The sequence below is a fragment of the Pipistrellus hanaki genome, assembly GCF_964339955.1.
Source record: "Pipistrellus hanaki genome assembly, chromosome: 9".
Lineage (NCBI taxonomy): Eukaryota > Metazoa > Chordata > Mammalia > Chiroptera > Vespertilionidae > Pipistrellus > Pipistrellus hanaki.
In genome coordinates this window covers 44545271-44565152 of record NC_140511.1, presented here as the reverse complement: position 1 = coordinate 44565152, position 19882 = coordinate 44545271, and the positions used below count along the sequence as shown (strand labels likewise).

Sequence of the window (19882 nt, the reverse complement as noted above, 5' to 3'; positions counted from 1 at the left end):
ATATTCCCCATATCTACATTTGAAATATCCCCTCCTTTCACATCCCAGTTAACTAATGTAGCCAAAATCACCATCATTTCCCTACTATGAACAGCCTCCTAACTGTCCTACTTTTGTCACTTTTGTCACTCTTTATTGTTCTAAATGTATCATCCAAATTTCCATTTGAATCATGATCAGACTACTTGAGAAAAGGAACATGGACATTTAAATGAACATGTGCATAGGGATCAGATTTGTTTTAGGAAGATGTGTCCTATAATATCTTTGTTTCATACCACTCACAGGTCCCTAAGGCTGCAGGATCAAATCTAAGTGAGATCATTAAACCAGGTCCATAAAAGGAAGGACCTTGTCTATCCTACATTTTTAACTTACTCAGTTACCTCTCTCCTAGCATTATAAACACTATTCAGAAGACATTTTTCTACTCACCAAATTTACCATAATTGATAATTTTTAAAATATCTCTTTTGTTGCAGTACAAAATACACGCAGCGAAGCCTGCATATTATAATTCTGAAGCTTGATGGATGAATTACCTCAAAGCAACAAGCACTCAGATCAACAAACAAAATATTGTCAGCCCCAGTTACTCCTCTCAGGGTTAATCATCATCCGGACTTCTAATACCACAGGTAAATTTTGCCTATTACAATCATGTAGGATATACTCTTTTCTATCTGCCTTCCTTCATTTAAATTTATGTCTGTTTGTTGAAGAAATGAATACATGATTTTTTTTTTTTTTTTTTTTTTACCAGCACTATCTTACTAAACTGACTTTCTGTTATGTGTCAAGTACGGTACTAGGAAATGACAGATAGCAAAGAAAACTCACACGAGCCATCAAGATCATTTGAAGGCCAGTTTTTTCTTCTCCCCTTTCTCCAACCCCATGTCCCTCTAAAGCAGATGCAGCGTTTTGAGACCAGAGTGAGGTCACCTGCTGAAAGAAGTAGTTCTCAGGACCAGTCCCTTCATCCTCCAGATGCAATGGCCAAGCTACCTTCCACAACTCATCTTTACTCAAGACCCAAGAATGCTGCAGTGTCTGATCCAAGGGAAAAGGCAGCCTCCCCCCGTGTTCGAATGCTGCAGGGGTGAGAAGGAGTTCAGCAAAACGTTGTGTTTTTGCCATGTTTAAAAGTAATAATAAAAGGACAATAATACTGACCTTACAGAATGGTGTGAACATGGGAAAGACTACAAACTGTTTAGCACACAGTAGGCATTTATGAAAATGGGATGATAAGCAGAGATACCCTAGGATTTCACATCCATTATCTCATGAAGTCTCCCTCCTTCCCAAGTCCGTGAATGGCACCATCTCCTTTCTTTAGATGAGGAAATAGAGCCTGAGAGGAGTGGAAATCTGTCAATGGCCACGTTAAGAGTAAGCATAAGAGACCAGCTTCAAGAGCGGTTCATTTGACTCCAAAGCTCATGTGTCTGTTCATTCCTCAGCACTCTCATCTCTAAAATCTTTAATGATAATACTTGTATCTTGATATCATTATAAAGATTAAATGAGAATATATGCAAAGCACTTAGAATAGTGCCTGGCACATAATGAGAAATTAATGAGTGTTAACTATTATGGGTTGTTTTAGTATTTACTACTTTATGATGTGGGTACAATTATCATTTCCATTTTGCATATGGAAAACTAAGGTACCAAGTAATTGGATAACTTGCCTACGATCATGAAGTAAGAGAGTAGATGAGCCAGCCTTCAAATCTAAGCTGTCAATCTCCAGAGCCCACATTCTCCAGCACTGTGTTATGTTGCTTCCTTCTGCTAGCTATGATGATTACTGATATCATTAATGCTTAACATTTTCATTCCTAAAGATGAAATACAATTTCAGATTTATGCAATCTCATCTACCACCCCTATCTCTTCCCTCACCTCTTACATACATCAATCCTTGAACTTCCCATTGAAAAGTTCTAAGCTTATCAGAGGTCCATGTGTTTATTGGCCATCCTTACATTTCATAGTACAGGAGTTTAAATACAGACTCATGGCTTAAGAAAATCTTCCCCCTAGGAAAAAAAAAAAAAAAAACTCCTAGAGAGCAAAGGAGAAATGTGATAAACCTACACCTGCAAAGAAAAACAATGAGAAGAAGAAACAAAGAGGAAGGAAGAAAAAGACAGAGAGACAGAGAATCAATGCAAAACAGAACCTTCTAAGGGTGTGGGGGAAATTAAACCACACTCTCTGCCCCTCTACCATCTATTCATCCGGGTTTCAGAAGACTATGAATAATGCAAAGACTGTGTCTTTCTCTAATCAAGGAAGTCTGTCTCCAAATGGTTCATGGCCAAACTAAGAGCCATTAAGAGTAATACCTAGTTTAGAGGGGGTTGGAGACCCTTCTCCCATAAGAAGATTTCCATGGCAACCAGGCATTAGTCTCCAGTACTCAAGAGGATATTAGGCTGTAAGTTTCTGGACTCGCCAGCTGAGCCTTGAGACTGAAGAAGCCCCAGGCTGGGGCTAAGAGAAGTTATTGAGAAATAGGCGCTGGCACAGCAGCCTTAGCCTAGCAAAGACTGTCAAGAGCTGGGGACCTAAGTTTTCCCCAAGCCCATATTACTGTTGAGCACCAGCTCTTTCCAAGTTCTGCCAGCACTAGCTGGTTGGGCTCAGTGGAGAGAGCATCAGCCTATGGACCAAAGGGTCCCAGGTTCTGTACTGGTCAAGGGCACATACCTTGGCTTCAGGCTCCTGCTTGGCTCAGCCCTGGTCGGGACTCATGAAGAAGGCAACCAATCAATATTTCTCTCACATCAATGTGTCTCTCTTCCACTCTCCCGAAAACTCAATGGAAAAATATCCTATGGTGCAGATTAACAAAACAAAAAAAATTCTGCCAATGAGAAATCAGGCAACATAGCCAGCTTCTCTATTACATCAAGTATGATGTAACAGAGGTGTGCGTGAGTGCTTTAACATGGGGAGTATGTCAGAAAGGAGAGAAGTTCTCTAACCTTATGCGTATACCTAGGGGATGAAGGTGGTTGAAAAATTAGCTCTAATACTGCTCTGCTCAGAAATAAGCTTAGCAAAAACCTGCCTAGGCCAGACATCTGTACCTGGGCAGTCAAACACTATCTGGAGTGTCTCCAGCTTCCCAGAAACAACTCAGATCTCGTTCACCTCCAGCTGCTTTCTAGCTGTTTGGGGCTTTTATGTTCTAGGGATGAAGGGGGACATGTGAGGAAGCATTCAGTGCTGAATGTAGGTTGTGGTGCGAGGCCTCGGTGTTCAGCCTCCCCAGCGCAAGCCCAGCTTTGACACTCCGGGCCCAGCACTCACCATAGCCGCAGAGCTCCTGTCTCCTCCCATCTATCTGTCCCTTTGTGAAATGCATTTCTCGCTGTGTCCATAAAGACCAGAATTTTATAATCCTCCTGATAGAATCAGGGAAATAACAGGTCTGCTGGGATCCCGGTGCAAATCCAAGAGATCTTCAGAGTTGAACTTACTGAACCCCCTGAGTCCCTGGCCAGGCAGCTCTGGGACTTGGTGGGAAGCATCAGGGGGAAACATCCTGATGATTTTTCACAGAGGGCACGAAGAATACTAAGGCTTCCTGTCCTGTGCACCTGCTCTTCCCAAAGAGTCAGCCCCATGAGTTGGCTGGTGACGAACGGAGGCAGGTGGCGACCGAGAGGATGGTTAGGGACTGGGACACACTCGGTCCTTCTGGAGCAACAGAGACAGGGAGGCATTTCAATTTCTCAGGAGACTAAGCCTAAGCTTTTTCTAAATTCTGCCAACGAGAAATCAGGCAGCACAGCCAAAGAGGTGTGCCTGAGTGCTTTAACCATGGGGAGCACGTCAGAGAGGAGAGAAGTTCTCAAACCTCATGCCTACACCTAGGAGGTGAAGGTGGTGGGAAATAAGCCTGTGATGATGAAGTCATGTCTCTCCGTCTCTGCCGGTGTTAACCCTTGGAAATCATCCATCAAGCATGATGTAATGGAAAAGCTGAGATGTGTTTCTAGGTCTGTCACTTATCAACTGTGATAATAAGCAAGTTACTTTAACCCCTTGGGCCATTTATGCTTCACTCGTCAACTGAGAATAATGGTTATTTCAGAGGATCACTGTTAGAATTATAATAGAACATGAGAGCACTCAGAAAAAGACTTGAGGGGAGGGTGGGGATAAGGGAGAGAGATCAACCAAAGGTCTGTGTGCTTGCATATGAGCCTAACCAGTGATCATGGACAACAGAAGGGGGGGGGGGCATGCATGGGGAGGGGTTTCGGATGGGAATGGGGGAGGGGGATGACAAATATGTGATACCTTAATCAATAAAGTAATTTTTTTATATTTTATTGATTTTTTACAGAGCAGAAGAGAGAGGGATAGAGAGTTAGAAATATCGATGAGAGAGAAACATTGATCAGCTGCCTCTTGCACACCCCCCACTGGGAATGTGCCCGCAACCAAGGTACATGCCCTTGACCGGAATCGAACATGGACCTTTCAGTCCACAGGCCGACACTCTATCCACTGAGTCAAACCGGTTTCGGCAATAAAGTAATTTTTAAAAAAGGAATTGGAGAACATCATGCTAAGTGAAATAAACCAGTCAATGAAAGAAAAATACCACATGATCTCACTCATTTATGGATAATAAAGAAAATTATAAACTGTTGAACAAAAAGATAGATACAGAGACAGTAAAGCATCAAACAGAATGTCAAATTACAGCGGGAAGGTTAGGGAGAAGTGGGGGAGATAGATCAACCGAAGGACTTGTATGCATGCATACAAGCATAACCAATGGATGCAAAACTCTGGGGGGTGAGGGCATGTATGGGAGTGTGGTGGGAGGGCAATGGTAAGATATGTACACATATAATACCTTAATTAAAATTAAAAAAAAGAAGAAAAAGGACTTGAAACATCATAGAATCTCCATAGAGTACTCCCTTTCCTTTCCAATATGGGACTGAGAACAGGCTTTGGTAGTCATTGTCCATCCACATGTCATGCTTCCCAGTCACAGTCAAAGTTTGGGGATGTTAACTAAACTTTTTATTTGGAAATAAATTTAGATTTACAGAACAGTTTCAAAGATAGCATAAAACGTTTCTGTATATTCTCCAGCCAGTTTCTTTAATGTTAATACAACCATGCACATCTGTCAAAACTAAGGAATTTCTGATGGTCCATTACTATAACCACAGTCCAGATTTCCTTGGTATTTCATCAGTTTTCCCATTAGTGCCTGTTTTCTATTCCAGGATCCAATGCAGGGCACCACACCATGTCTGCTAAGAACAGTGGTTGCAGGGGCTGGGGGGATGGAGAAATGGGCAATCCTTGTTTAATGGAGACAGAGTTTTGGTTTGGCAAGATGAAAAAAAGTTCTGCAGATGGCCACACAGCAATGTGAATGTAGTTAATGTAGTTAATACCACTGGATGATACACCTAAAAAGAGTTAACATGGGCCGATACCGGTTTGGCTCAGTGGATAGAGGTCGGCCTGCGGACTGAGGGGTCCCAGGTTCAATTCCTGTCAAGGGCATGTACCTTGGTTGCGGGCACATTCCCAGTGGAGGGTGTGCAGGAGGCAACTGATCAATGTTTCTTATTCTCTATCCCTCTCTCTTCCTCCTTGTAAAAAATCAATAAAAATATATGTTTTTTAAAAAGTTAAAATGGTACATTTTACATTATGGGTATTTAGCACAATCTTTAAAATAATAATAATAAAGTAACAATCTAGCCGAAACCGGTTTGGCTCAATGGATAGAGCGTCAGCCTGCGGATTGAAAGGTCCTGGGGTTTGCCAAAACCGGTTTGGCTCAATGGATAGAGCATCGGCTTGGGGACTGAAAGGTCCCGGGTTTGATTCCGGTCAAGGGCATGTACCTTGGTTGCGGATATCCCCGGTAGGGGATGTGCAGGAGGCAGCTGGTCGATGATTCTCTCTCATCCATGTTTCTAACTCTCTGTCCCTCTCCTCCTCTCTGTAAAAAAAATCAATAAAATATATTTTTTAAAATAAAGAAATAATCTAAGAACATCCCTAGCTCAGTGACAAGAACACAGTTGGTGCTCAATGCTTGTCAGTTCCCTTCTTCCACTCACCGGTGTGATTACACGCCTTGAGGTCCTGCAAAATAAAGCTCTTGTACCCTGATGTTAAAAGAGCAGCAAGTGCTGGGGGAAGGAACTGTTTCTGAAAGGGGAAGCAGATGGTGGCCAGTGAGGGCGCACTGCAGGCGCTCTCCCACACGTGGGCACAGCAGGTCGGGTGGGCTGATGGCCCCTCCGTCCAGCAGAGAGAGGCATTACTGTGTTGCGTAGTGAGGACGCACAGAGCAGGAAGCAAACGCTGCGGAGCTGGCCCTCGGACCCGGGAGCTGCAGCTTCCGACCCCCGCGGCTACCGACTCCACCTCCGCGCGCCCCTCGGGCCTCGCCCCACCCTTCAGCTCCCGCTCCGCCTCTGGCTCCTCCCACCCTCTCCCCGGGCCGCCTCCCTCGCAGACTCGCCTCTTGCAGAAAATCGAAAGTGAAATTGAACGCCGGCTGCAGTCCCCCGAGTGCCCGGAGTCCCCCGAAAAGGTGAGTGGACCAGGTGGGACCTAGGTACCCCTGCCCAGGCCCGAAGCTCCCCTTTCCGCCAGCCCCCATCCCAGAGCCTGGGGCTCAGTTTCCCCTTCTCCGCAGCAGGTCCTCCAGGGAGGAGGCTGGGCTGGGAACGTGACTTCCAAGTCCTGTGGAAGCAGCTGGGGCTGCCCTGCCGCCCGCGCCTGAGCTGGGACCCGGGCGGGTAAAGCTGGGAGGGTGTGTGTGTGTGTGTGTTTGTGTGGGTGTGGGTGTGTGTGTGTGTGGAGAGACAGAACTGAAGCCGGAAACCCAGCCGGAGGGTGATCCTGAGGGGTCCAGCGTGGGGCAGGGCTGCGATCCTGAGACTCCCATCCCCGCCCCTAAGGGGCCCATGTGGCTCATTGGTTGGAGACCGGTGCACTGAAAAAGGCTGTGGGTCCGATCCCCGAACGGGCTCCTATGGGTGGCAACCGATCCCTGACATTGGGCACTTTCTCTCTCACACCCATCTCTCTCTCTCTCTCTCTCTCTCTCCTCTCTCTCTCTCTCTCTCTCTCTCTCTCTCTCTCTCTCTCTCTCTCTCTCTCTTAAAATAAAGTAAAATAAAATAAAATAAAATAAAATAATAAAATAAATAAAATAAAAAGTACCCCTCTGAAAGAGAGAGGGACAGGGTAAGAATGGAGGAAATGAAGACAGCTGCCAAGTTCAGAGTAGCTGAGAGAAGAGCCCAGAGAGTGCTGATAACACATACGTGTGTGTATAAATATATATATGAGAATAGTAATAAGTATTCTCATACTTATGAGAATACATAAGAGTAGCCCTGGCCAGCCGAGACCTGTTTGGCTCAATGGATAGAGCGTCGGCCTGGGGACTGAAAGGTTCCGGGTTCGATTCCGGTCAAGGGCATGTACCTTGGTTGCGGGCACATCCCCGGTGGGGAGTGTGCATCGATGATTCTCTCTCATCGATGTTTCTGACTCTCTGTCCCTCTCTCTTCCTCTCTGTAAAAAATCAATAAAATATATTTTTTTAAAAAAGAATAGCCCTGGCCAGTACAGCTCAGTTGGTTGGAGTGTCCTCCCGGACACCAAAGGTTGTGGGTTCGATTCCGGTCAGGGCACATACCTAGGTTGGGAGTTGGATCCCTGGTTGGGAAGACAGTTTTCACTGTCTCTTTTGGGGACTCAGTTACCCCCTTCTGCCTTACTGAATCAGACTAAGGAGGAGAAGGTTTTGTTATTCAGGTTAATGTCCTTGTCTTGTTTTAACCCCTCCAATTCACTTCACTCTCCCTTTTGAGTTGTTTTGTTTTCCTCACCCCCTTTCTCCTCTACTCCCTAACTTTTCTCCTCTCCCCACTAGGTCACCTCACCATCTCCACAGTGCTGCTCACTAGGAACACCCCCCACCCCCATGGCCTCGGCAAAGCCCTTGGCAATGATGTGGGAGGAGGTCACATGCCCCATCTGCCTGGATCCCACCATGGAGCCTGTGAGCATTGAATGCGGCCACAGCTTCTGCCGTGAATGCATCTCTCAGGTCGCCAAAGGTGGGGGCGGCGCCTGTCCTGTGTGCAGGAAGCCGTTCCTGCTCAAGAACTTCCGGCCCAATCTCCAGCTAGCTAATATGGTGGACAACCTGAGACAGATCAGCCAAAACGCCAAGGAGCGCACACAGGAGGAGCAGTGCGGGGTGCATGGAGAGAAACTTCTCCTGTTCTGTGAGAGAGATGAGAAGGCGCTTTGCCTGGTGTGCTCCCAGTCTCGGAAACACCGAGACCACCCGGTGGTCCCGCTTGAGGAGGCTGCCCAGGAGTACCAGGTGAGGTGTCGGCACAGAGGCACGGACAGGAGATGGGATGGTAGAGGTGGGGGACTGGAGAAACAGAGAGCGTTCCCGCCTTCTTGTCTAATTGAAGGCCCATCGGAGCTTTCTTATTCCCCGGAGCAGGGAAGACGCTATGGGGAAATGCTGCAAAGATCTTGTTGCCTTGTGGTTTCCTGGTTAATTAGGAATGAGTAGAGCTCTTTCTGTGTGTGGAGAGACAGAACTGCCACCTGAACAGTGTGGCTCTTTCTTAAGAAACATGAGGCTTTTCCCAAAAAACTTGAACCCCAATAGGACTCTAGTCCTCCCTCCTTTTCTGCCCTCAGGCTTTTCTGACAACCCATAGGATCTTCCCCCACCTCCTTCTTGGTCTGATGGGGCATTACCCTGCTATCTTTCTCTGCAGGAGAAGCTCCAGGTGGCATTGAAGAAACTGAGAAGAGAGCAAGAATTGGCTGAGAAGTTGGAAATGGATGTTGTAACGAAGAGAGCAGCATGGAAGGCAAGAGTCACATCCCCTAAGGCATCTTAGATCAAAAGCGTAGACAGAGTCCAGGGTCCTGGCCCCAAGAAAACCCTAACCTTATCACTGCCTGTCTGAGGAGAGATAGAGTCCGCGCGGGTCACTCTCCAAGCACTAACCGTCCTCTGGGTCTCCCGGTCGAGGGAAGTAAGCAATATGGAGCTCAGATAGAGCTCCCAATCAGACACAGAAATTGAGAGTCTTAAGAGACGATGCTGAGGGAAAAGCCACATCCTAAAGCTCCTGCCCAATCTGAGGGGATGACCACACCAATGCCTTAGTATCTGGGACAGAGATATCCCAGGAGAGATACAGCTCTGCCTGTTAGGAAATGACAGGGGCTGTGAGGAACGGACTTCAGGGAACCACCAAGGCCTGAGCTGGGAAAACCAGTCTGACCGGGTGATTGCTTGACTGTGTCCAGATCACTGATCCAAAGTAGAATGAGGAACTAAAGCTTATTCTGCACTGGTGATATGGAGGTGAGGCGGGTCAGGAGTGGAGTGGAAGGAACTCATGGCCAATAGGTACCAGAAGAGGGAGATTTAGGAAACAGGGAGGGTGAACCAAGCTGTGGTGGCAGAAGGGGTCATCTTGTGTCGTTGGTAGCCCTCTAACCACTAGAGGGCGAGCAAAGTACAGCACAAAGTTTTTCTTGCCCCAGGACGTACAGGTGGTGTGGACCTTTGTGAGGTTGAGTGGGGACAGGTGTTACTGCTCAGTAACACTGAGATATGAAGACCAAAGGACGCATTTGAGTGCTGATTGGCTTTTAAAAGAAGTTGAGAAGAGTCTCTGACTCCGTGGGCTGGTGCAGTTGTGCCCCACCAATCCCATTCCCCTCTTAATCCCAGAAGCCTCACCCACCCACTTTCTCAGCAAAATGATGCGCGCGCGCGCGCGTGTGTGTGCGCGCGCGCGCGTTCGTTTTCCCAGACAGAGCCAGAGTAGTAAGTCGACAGGGAGTAGAAATGGGTATGGACACTTCAATTCTCCAAGCTTGGGAGATTTTGACTTTTAAAAAACACACCTCCCTCTTTCCAATGGCACCAAAGGAGAAGGTTGAGACACACAAACTGAGGATTCAGGCAGAGTTTGAGCAGCAGAAAAACTTCCTGGCTGAAGAGAAACAGAGGCAACTGCAGAAGCTAGAGAAGGAAGAGAGGGAACAGCTGAAAATCCTGGGGGAGACGGAGGAAAAGCTGGCCCAGCGCTGCCAGGCCCTGCAGGAGCTGATCTCAGAGCTGGAGAGGAGAAGCCGGGCCTCGGACCTGGAGCTGCTGCAGGTGAGCCGGGAGGGGCTCCCACTCTGCTCCCAAGGAGGAACCCAACAGAAGCCGGAGCTCCCTGGGGCTACCATCAGAGCAAACAGAAACCTGGTCCCTGGAAAGTTTTTGCTCCTCAGACATGGCTGGAAAGTTTTGGGGGAACTTGAGGGTCTGCTGAATCAAGTGATGAGGGCTTGGATCTGGATGTGTTGAGTTGTTGTAGCGCTGGGGTGTTGATCTGTGAGTGCCTTGTGTGGGATCTGGATGAGGTTGGTTGATCTATTTGGAAGTGTCTTTTGTGTGAAGTGTATCCTTGGGCATGTGGAGGTATTATTGATATGAGAAAATGCTAAGTAATTGATTTGCTACCTGAAAAATTTAAAGTTCTGAAAGTTTAAGGTCTCTTGCCAAAAAGAGGTTTTAAAGCTAACACCTTAATTTTATTTTTTATATTTTTTTAATATATTTTTTGATATTTTGTTTTTTTAATTTTTTTAAATCAATCTTTATTGTTCATATTATTACAAAGGTTCCTCATTTCTTCCCCCCCCTCCACCAGGTTCCCACCCCACCCTCCACCCCCTCCCCACCCCACATTGTCCTCATCCATAGGTGCACAGTTTATGTTCAGTCTCTTCCTCCCTCCACCACTCCCCCTTTCCCCGAGAACAGTCAGTCCACTCCACTCCCATATCGCCGACTCTACTACAATGAACAGCTATTATTGTTCATCGGGTTTTTCAATCTCCTTTTTTTGTTGTTGTTGTTTTAATTAATAAACTTTTACACTTCTAATAATAAATCTTAAAATCTAATAATTTTAAACCTTGTTTTTTTTCTGCCCTGGGAACTGAGAAGCAAACCTGTTTACATGTAAACTTGCCCTTGGGCTATCAAAAGGTGTAGCCATTCAAGTGTAAATGGACACATTGTTTAAAGATAGCTGCTGGCTGGAATCCAATTCTGGACAGGTAATCCAATTCCAGCCAGCAGCTATCTTTAAACAATGTGTCCATTTACACTTGAATGGCTACACCTTTTGATAGCCCAAGGGCAAGTTTACATGTAAACAGGTTTGCTTCTCAGTTTGCTTCTCAGTTCCCAGGGCAGAAAAAAAAAGTTTAAAATTATTAGATTTTAAGATTTATTCTTAGAAGTGTAAAAGTTTATTAATTTAAAAAAAAAAAAAGGAAATTTAAAAACCTGATGAACAATAAAAAATAAAAATAAATTTAAAAAAAAAAAAACCCTGGAATTCAGACCCATGAATGGTTTGCATTCAAGGCATGGAAAGATACAGATTTAGGAGGGAGTAATCCATGCAGCAATTTTTTAAAAATGAATGTCTCTGATAATGCTTGCTCTAACATGTACCTGGTTCATGACCTTGAGAAAGGTCCTTAATCAGGTTTCTCATGTGTTAAATGGATATTATAATATTACATATCTCAAAGAATTTTTGTAAGAATTAAACAAGATAATCTACTAAGGCTTTTGAAATATATATATATATATATATATATATATATATATATATATATATTTTTTTTTTTTTTTTTTTTTTTTTTTTTTTTTTAACAGAGAGGAAGAGAGAGGAATAGTGAGTTAGAAATATCAATGAGAGAGAATCACAGATCAGCTGCCTCCTGCACACCCCCTACTGGGGATGTGCCTGCCACCAAGGAACATGCCCTTGACAGGAATCGAACCTGGGACCTTTCAGTCCCCAGGCCAATGCTCTGTCCACTGAGCCAAACCGGTTTCAGCAACACTAAGGCTTTTTTATGAGTATCTGGCCATGGGAAAGTTTTCCTAAAAAAACTAAAAATATTGAACTGAAAATTTAGAGACAGTAGCCCAGCCCCAGGCCTGTCACCAATTCCCTCTATCACTCTAGGTTAAGTCATTTTTTCCTTTCCTGGACCTAATTTCTCCATTTGTGAAAAATAAGGGAAAGGAGATGTACTAAAAAATAAGAATTCCCCAAACTTTAGTCATAATTGTATCTCCTTTATACTTTCTGCTACTTCTATGAACTACCTAAGTGATCTTAACATGTTATTTTTCTTTAAATTGTCTCACTCTTTTGCCAGAATAAATTTAGTTTAAAAGGAAATTTGTCCTAATCAATAATAGCCAAGAAATCATGCTGATATTGTTGCTGATAATTTTTCTATTTCATAAAAATAGGAATAACTGCATATTCCTTTTAAAAATATATATTTTATTGATTTTTTTTACAGAGAGGAAGGGAGAGGGATAGAGAGCTAGAAACGTCGATGAGAGAGAAACATTGACCAGCTGCCTTTTGCACATCCCCTACCGGGGATGTGCACGCAACCAACGTACATTCCCCTGACCGGAATCGAACCTGGGACCTTTCAGTCCGCAGACCGAAGCTCTACCACTGAGCCAAACCGGTTTCGGCTTTATTGAATTTTTTACAGAGAGGAAGGGAGAGGGAAAGAGTTAGAAACATCAATGAAAGATGGAAACATCAATCAGCTGCTTTCTACATACCTCATACCTGGAATGTGCCCACAACCAAGGTACATGTCCTTGACCGGAATCAAACCTGGGACCCTTTATTTATTTTTATTTTTTTCAAACCTGGGACCCTTTAGTCCTCGGGCCGACACTCTATCCACTGAGCCAAACCGGTCAGGGCTGAGTATTTTTTTAATAGCACATATTACACGCCAAGTATTGAATCCCTCCTGACATTGTGCTGAGGTGGTACTCCTATTATTCCGTTTTCTAGATGAGAAAACTAAGGCACAGAGATGTTAAGAGACTTAGTGAGAGACAAAAGCTAAATACTAAGTTGACCAAGTTCACCCGAATAGTATGAGATAGAGCTAAGATTAAAATAAGTATATAACTATTTTTTTTTAAGTCACCAGTGTATATACTACTTAAAATGATCTCGTATCCACCAGTGATACGTTTGCCAAGCTTCTAATGCACTTTCGGAGCACCAAGGAGCCTGCCAGGATCAGACACGGGCTCCCAACCTCAGCAACAGAATATTCTCAGGTGATTTGATTGCACATACGTGAGGGAGCAACACTAACGACAGCACAGGACAGAGCGTTAGCCAGCCCTTTCTCTCCAAACAGCTCAAGCCCACAGATGAGACAGAGCAGTTTCTGTGCATCCTGACGTGGCTATTCTTTCCCTGTGACTGTCTCTGGGCCTCCCCCAGGCTGGGCTGTTTACTTCTTTCCACCCTCGCCACCCACTTCCTCTCCCCAAGAATCTAGTCTTTCTAACTTGTTTGATCATCCTCTTGGTTCCAGGTTACATATGGTTATATGTGGGTTTCTGGTTACCCCCAAGCATCCACACATCCCTTTGTCCCAAGTTGGTCAGAGATGTCTTTCGGGCCATGGCCCGGAGGAACTGGGCAGAGCGATGTCCTAAGGACCTCGGGGTGGCATCACATCCCCCACAGGACTGACGTCTCAGTCGTTCAACCAGTGATTCTGGAACTTACTCTCTGTCTCTTTTTTCCTCAGGAGGTGAAAAGTGTCCTGGAAAGGTAAGGAGAGGTTTTCTTTATTGGAGGAAGGGGTGGCAAGAAGTGTATTTACCTGCATAAATGATTATTGAGTTAGAGAAACATGCATCCTTCCTATTCTCAGAGATACAATCCTCCATAAAATATTTTCTGGTCTCCAAGGGCTAATTCTTGGGCATCTCATTTGGTGAGTTGTCCATAGTAATTGGACTGTAACATCTTCACAAAATGAAGCCCCGACAAACAGGGAAATTCTGGGAGGTTCCGGGTCTACTGAACTGATGGGACTTCTTTTAAAAACTAACCAGCTACAGCCGAAACCGGTTTGGCTCAGTGGATAGAGCGTCAGCCTGTGGATTGAAAGGTCCCGGGTTCGATTCCGGTCAAGGGCACGTACCTTAGTTGCGGGCACATCCCAGTGGGGGGGGTGTGCAAGAGGCAGCTGGTCGGTGTTTCTCATCAACGTCTCTAGCTCTCTATCCCTCTCAATCCCTCTCTGTGTAAAATCAATAAAATATATATATTTTTTAAAACTAACCAGCTACACACCTCCCAGAGAGAGCCATGAGTAGGACCCACGGCAAGGGTGGGACTCCATGACGTTCCTTAGAAAATGATTCAGCGTAGACCAGCACCCTGCCTGTAAAATGAAATCGGATGTGCTTGTGTGGTGACCTCGGGCTTGGAGAGGAGCTACGGACTATGCACATGCTCAAGAGGCCCATGTGATGGGGGGGACTGGATAGGGTGTACGTCCTGCCTCCTTTTGCCTCTCACCCCCGGGGATTCTAATATAACAGGAGCTTGAAAATTAATGTTTCGTTAAGTTATCAGTCATCAGCAAGAGGTTATCGCATTAGGGTTTGGGGAAGGTGGCGGGGGTGGGGAGTTGAAGACGAGGCGGCTAACTCTCTTTCCCCCAGGAGTGAATCCTGTAAACTGGAAGAGGTGGACATCACCTCCCCAGACCTGAGGAGTGTGTGCCTTGTGCCGGGGCTGAAGAGTATGCTGAGGACGTGTGGAGGTGAGGCAAGCTCCAGGAGGACAGAGCCGGCCTGCTGAACAGCAATGGGATGGATAGTGACTAGGTCCAAGGTCAGGGAGAGATGTCAGGTCAAAATAGGGTGGGTGTTGGGCAGGAACAGAGCTAGGGAAAGTGGTTCCCTCAGAAGTCCCGACATGGGCTGGCGCTGGCTTGGCTTGGGTGTCATTTCCTCACACAGTGATGGTCAGGCTCACCCTATCATCCCCCCACCACAGACACAGAGTTAGTTACTCCCCACACACACTCTCCCGGCCTCACTGTGGTCCTCTCTCTGCAGTACACATCACTCTGGATCCACACACAGCCAATCCGTGGCTTATCATTTCAGAGGACAAGAGACAAGTAAGGCTTGGAGACACCCAACAGAAGGTGCCTGAAAATGAGGAGAGATTTGATACTTATCCTATGGTCCTGGGTACCCAGTGCTTCGACTCTGGAAAACGTTACTGGGAGGTAGATGTGACGGGAAAGGAAGTCTGGGACTTGGGCGTCTGTAGAGACTCTGTGCAGAGAAAGGGGCATTTTACACTCAGCCCCACGAATGGCTTCTGGACAATTTGGCTGTGGAAGAAACAAGGCTATGAGGCTGGCACCTGCCCGCAGACTCCACTCCACCTTTCGGTGCAGCCACACCAAATTGGGATCTTCCTGGACTATGAGGCCCGTACTGTCTCCTTCTACAACATCACTGACCACGGCTCCCTCATCTACACCTTCTCAGAATGTGCCTTCGCTGGGCCCCTACGGCCTTTCTTCAATCCTGGTTTCAATGATGACGGAAGAAACTCAGCCCCTCTGACCCTCTGTCCTCTGAGGGTGGGATGATAGGGATCCACTGACTGTTGATGGCTCTCTCTGGACATTGACACCTCCTTTGTGGACTGCCCTCCTCAGCCACTGATCCTGTCTTATTTCTGAACTGCCTTTGTCTCTGCAGAGGTGTTGGGATACCAGCAAGCCAGGTTTGACAAGGAGGTCACTGAATATCTATGTCAAGTCATCTTCAACCTCAATACTCCTGCCCTAGATTGCTTATGATTCCCTCTACAAAAGAAACTAATTATATTTGGCCCAAACTGATCTAGATCAACCAAAACATGTTCTGCCTTCTTTTTTTGTTGTTGTTGTTGTTTTTTTGTTTTCTCCTCCCCATCTCTAGGCCTTTGTTCAGATCTCTATTTTATCTTACATCATTTGCAAAAGGGCTTCCCAAGGAAACTGTGCTTCAGTCTACCCCATTCAACTCTTGTTCTCATACTCTTTTGGGACAATCTTTCTAACACAAGCACATCTGATCATAGGTGGCTCCCCATATTTTTTTTTAAGATGAATTACGCACACCTTAGGTTGCCTGCATACCCATTCTCACCATTATCTCCCAGCCATACCTCGATAATGGAGTATGTTAAAGGACACATCAATCTAAATGAAAGTTGTGATGGATTTTTGATGTGCCCACTTGGTTAGGTTCTAAGCACCCTGTTTTTCAATCAAACCCTAATCCACATGTTGCTGTGAAGGTGTTTGGTAGATGTCGTTAAAGTCCATAATTATGTGACTGTAGGTAGAGATTTCCCTACATGAGCTGAGTGGGTCTGATTCAATCAGGTGTAAGGCACCAACAGCAGAATCAAGCCTTCCCTGAAGAAGATGTTCCATCTATGAAGAGCAGCTTAAGCTCATGCCCAAGAGTTCCAGTCTTGTCCTTCTTAATGGTCTGTCCTGCATATTTAGAACTTGCCTTGCCAGCTCCCATAATTGCCTAAGTCTGTGGTCGGCAAACTGCAGCTTATAAGCCACATGCGGTTCTTTGGCCCCTTGAGTGTGGCTCTTCCACAAAATACCATGGCCTGGGCGAGTCTATTTTGAATAAGTGGTACTAGAAGAAGTTTAAGTTCAGAAAATTTGACTCTAAAAAGAAATTTCAGTCGTTGTACTGTTGATATTTGGTTCTGTTGACTAATGAGTTTGCCAACTACTGGCCTAAGTGAATCCCTTGCAGTAAATCTCAATATTTATCACTTACTAGTTCTGCTTCTTCAGTGGAACTGATTGGTATGAAGGCCAGGACTGAGATGATCGCACCACCTAGTGAAAGCCAATACTTTTTTGAGTTTAACTTCTAAGGTTGGAACAATGAAGCTTTGTACCTGAGCAATAATAGGCCATGAGAGAGCCATTATCTTTCCAGCAAGCCTGGTTCCTTATCTAAAATAGAGTATCAGATGTGCCCTTAGAACATCTAAGTTTCATGAAAAATTCAGATACTGTAAAATTCAAATGCGATCTATTGACTTTTGTGATCTCTTTGATTCATTTGCCATGTGATTTTAGTAACATTACTTTCTTGCTCTGGGTCTCTCTTTTACCACCTTAAAACTAAAGTTGGAATGTAAACATCAAAATAAATGAACCAAACAGAAACAAACTCGTAGATACAAAGAATAAACAGGGTTGCCAGACAGGAGGAGGTTGGGAGGAAAGGTGAAAGGGTTAAGAAGTGCAAATTGCCAGTTATAAAAATAGTCACAGGGATGTAAAGTACAGCCTAGAGAAAGAGGTCCATGCATGCTGGTCTTTTAGGGCAGGGATGCCCAGCAGAATGAAGACCAAGTGGCTAGTGTCAAATTTAGAGAACATAGTTAATAATATTGTAAAACTCTGTGGAGTCAGATGGGAGCTGGACTTATCTGGGTAATCACTTCATAAGTTACATAAGTGTCTAATCACTATCTTATACACTTGAAATTAATATAATACTAAGACATTGTCTGATGTTAAGTAAGCAGAGTAATATGTAATGATCTACAATCCAATTTAAAGCTGAAGGTGGTTGACTATCTCCTAGGTTAGCATCCAACCTCCTTATTTTGTAACCAAACAATATACTTCTGTTTTGATCTTTTTACATTGCATAGTAGATGTGATCAAACAATCACACAGGATTGTAATATGTTTTAAATGCATTAAATATTTATGTGACAATAGTCAATCCTTAAACTCCAAGACGACTTCATCCCCTTCTCCACCTAATTCGCTTGACATCCTATAGCTAAATAGGCTGAATTACCCACTCAGTTAGGTTCCTGTAGTATAGGGGTGTCGAACTCAATCAGAGAAGGGGCCAAAATCTAAAATCCAGCCTAAATCGCGGGCTGAATGGTTTACTGAACAGTCATAAACTGACAATGTCATAAACTGAAAGCGGAGTATAGTGATGACAGCGTGGTGCGGGCCACATTGCAAGGCCTGGCGGGCTGGATTTGGCCCGCGGGCCTTGTGTTTGACACATGTGCTGTAGTAGTTTTTTGTGTGTTTTTGTGTTTTGTTTTTTACAATGAACATGTTCACTTAGCATATTTTTTTATTTTATTGATTTTTTACAGATAGAGAGCTAGAAACGTCGATGAGAGAGAAACACCAACCAGCTGCCTCTTGCTCACCCCCTACTAGGGATGTGCCCACAACCAACATACATGCCCCTGACCGGAATCCAACCTGGGACCTTTCAGTCCGCAGAGCGACGCTTTACCACTGAGCCAAACCGGTTTCGGCTAGCATATTATTTTATTGGCTAAATAAATATCTACCTTTTCTGTAAAATTATTACTTCACTGAAGAAAAAAAAAAAAAAGACAATATCCTATTTCTTTTGTCATCCTAGTTTTCCTGGACCACTGGTTATGGAAAAGAATTGAGTGCCATAAGGTTTGAGTACAATTGGAAATCTTGACTATGTCAGTAAATAGAAGGTGAAGTCTCAGGTCATATGCTCCAGGTATAACTACCTTAAACCACACTGGTGTTAGCCACACAGTCTTCCAATTGCTGGACATCCCTGGTGCTGAGAACAAGCACATGTGGATTTCCATCCCCTTCTTCATTTCCTATGTCATCGCCTTGCTTGGGAACAGCTTGCTCATCTTCATTATCCTCATCAAGTGTAGTCTTCATCAACCCATGTACCTCTTCCTCTGCATGCTGGCCGAAGCAGACATTGTCCTCTCCACGTGCACAGTGCCTCAGGCCTGGGCCATCGTCTGGTTCCATGCTCAGGAGATCTTCTGGATTGTTTCATCACTCAACTCTTATTCATCCATTCCACTTTCCTCTCTGAGTCAGGGATCCTGCTGGTGATGGCATTTGACCACCACATTGCCACATGCTACCCACTGAGATACACCACCATTCTTACACATACACTGATTGGGAAAATTGGTTTGTCTTTCTGAGAAGTTATGGTACAATATTCCCCATAGTATTTCTTCTGAAAAGATTGACATTCTTCCACACACTGTTTGTGAGCACATTGGGTTGGCCAAATTTTCCTGTGATGACATACGAATAAATATCTGGTATGGACTTTTTGTCCTAATGTCAACAGTGCTTTTAGATGTTATGCTAATTTGTGTTTCATTCATGCTTAGTCTCTATGCTGTCTTTCTCATCCCTTCCCAAGATGCTCGTCACAAGCTCTTAACACATGTGGTTCCCATGTCTGTGTCATTATCCTCTTTTATAGTCCTGGGATCTTCTCAGTCCTCACCGGTTTAGATGGCACATTTCATCCCATATCCATGAACTGCTGGCCATTGTCCGCATGCTGGTTTCTCCTATGCTGAATCCCACTGTTACAGAAAACTGGAGAAGAACCAAGCAATACTTAGAGAGATAGAGTTACATTTATTACGTGCGGGTCCAGAGGAAAATGTCTCTCAAATTCTGGGCCCCAACATGGAGGAATTTTTCCTATTTATATGTTTTTACCTTCTTTAAATCCCAAATATGGGGTGTTTCCAGCCCCCTTTGCAAGATTTTAAAGAGCCCCTATGTGCTGGGGCCTTGAGACCTCTACCAAAGTCTTGGCCTGGTGCCAGCACTGATAATTTCATCAGGGGAAGGTGTAATCCTCTCTGAAGTGGGAGTAGTCTTATTTTCCTTATTATTTAAGCAAGCAAGCATTTACAGAAGCCAAAAAGCAGGGTTAAAATTTCAAACAGCAGTTTTTATATAAGATGGATGCTTCACCATCATTTATGGGATCAAGACCAAACAAGTCAGAGACCTGATGACTCATGTCTTCTTCCCAAAAGAACTATGGTTTTGA

General features: G+C 44.7%; 1 protein-coding gene and 1 pseudogene across 2 annotated transcripts; both read left to right on the top strand.

Moving 5' to 3' along the window:
* The first annotated feature begins 6502 nt into the window (after positions 1-6502).
* Positions 6503-15871, top strand: TRIM21 (tripartite motif containing 21). The gene is made up of 7 exons (XM_084894232.1): positions 6503-6601; positions 7955-8413; positions 8826-8921; positions 9998-10228; positions 13729-13751; positions 14654-14754; positions 15053-15871. Exons 2-7 carry the CDS (start codon positions 8006-8008, stop codon positions 15598-15600), a joined length of 1407 nt encoding a protein of 468 aa, XP_084750358.1. The 5' UTR covers positions 6503-6601; positions 7955-8005; the 3' UTR covers positions 15601-15871.
* Positions 15872-18531: 2660 nt separating this feature from the next.
* LOC311627526 (olfactory receptor 52B4-like) lies at positions 18532-19882 on the top strand (annotated as a pseudogene). Its single transcript has 2 exons — positions 18532-19405; positions 19808-19882. The product of its transcript is annotated as an olfactory receptor 52B4-like (transcript).

Excerpts from the sequence above, each read along its gene's own strand:
- TRIM21 (XM_084894232.1), top strand. The coding sequence starts at position 8,006 with ATGGCCTCGGCAAAGCCCTTGGCAATGATGTGGGAGGAGGTCACATGC. Across the intron at positions 8,414-8,825 it reads AGGCTGCCCAGGAGTACCAG|GAGAAGCTCCAGGTGGCATT; the intron begins GTGAGGTGTCGG and ends CTTTCTCTGCAG. Across the intron at positions 13,752-14,653 it reads GTGAAAAGTGTCCTGGAAAG|GAGTGAATCCTGTAAACTGG; the intron begins GTAAGGAGAGGT and ends TCTTTCCCCCAG.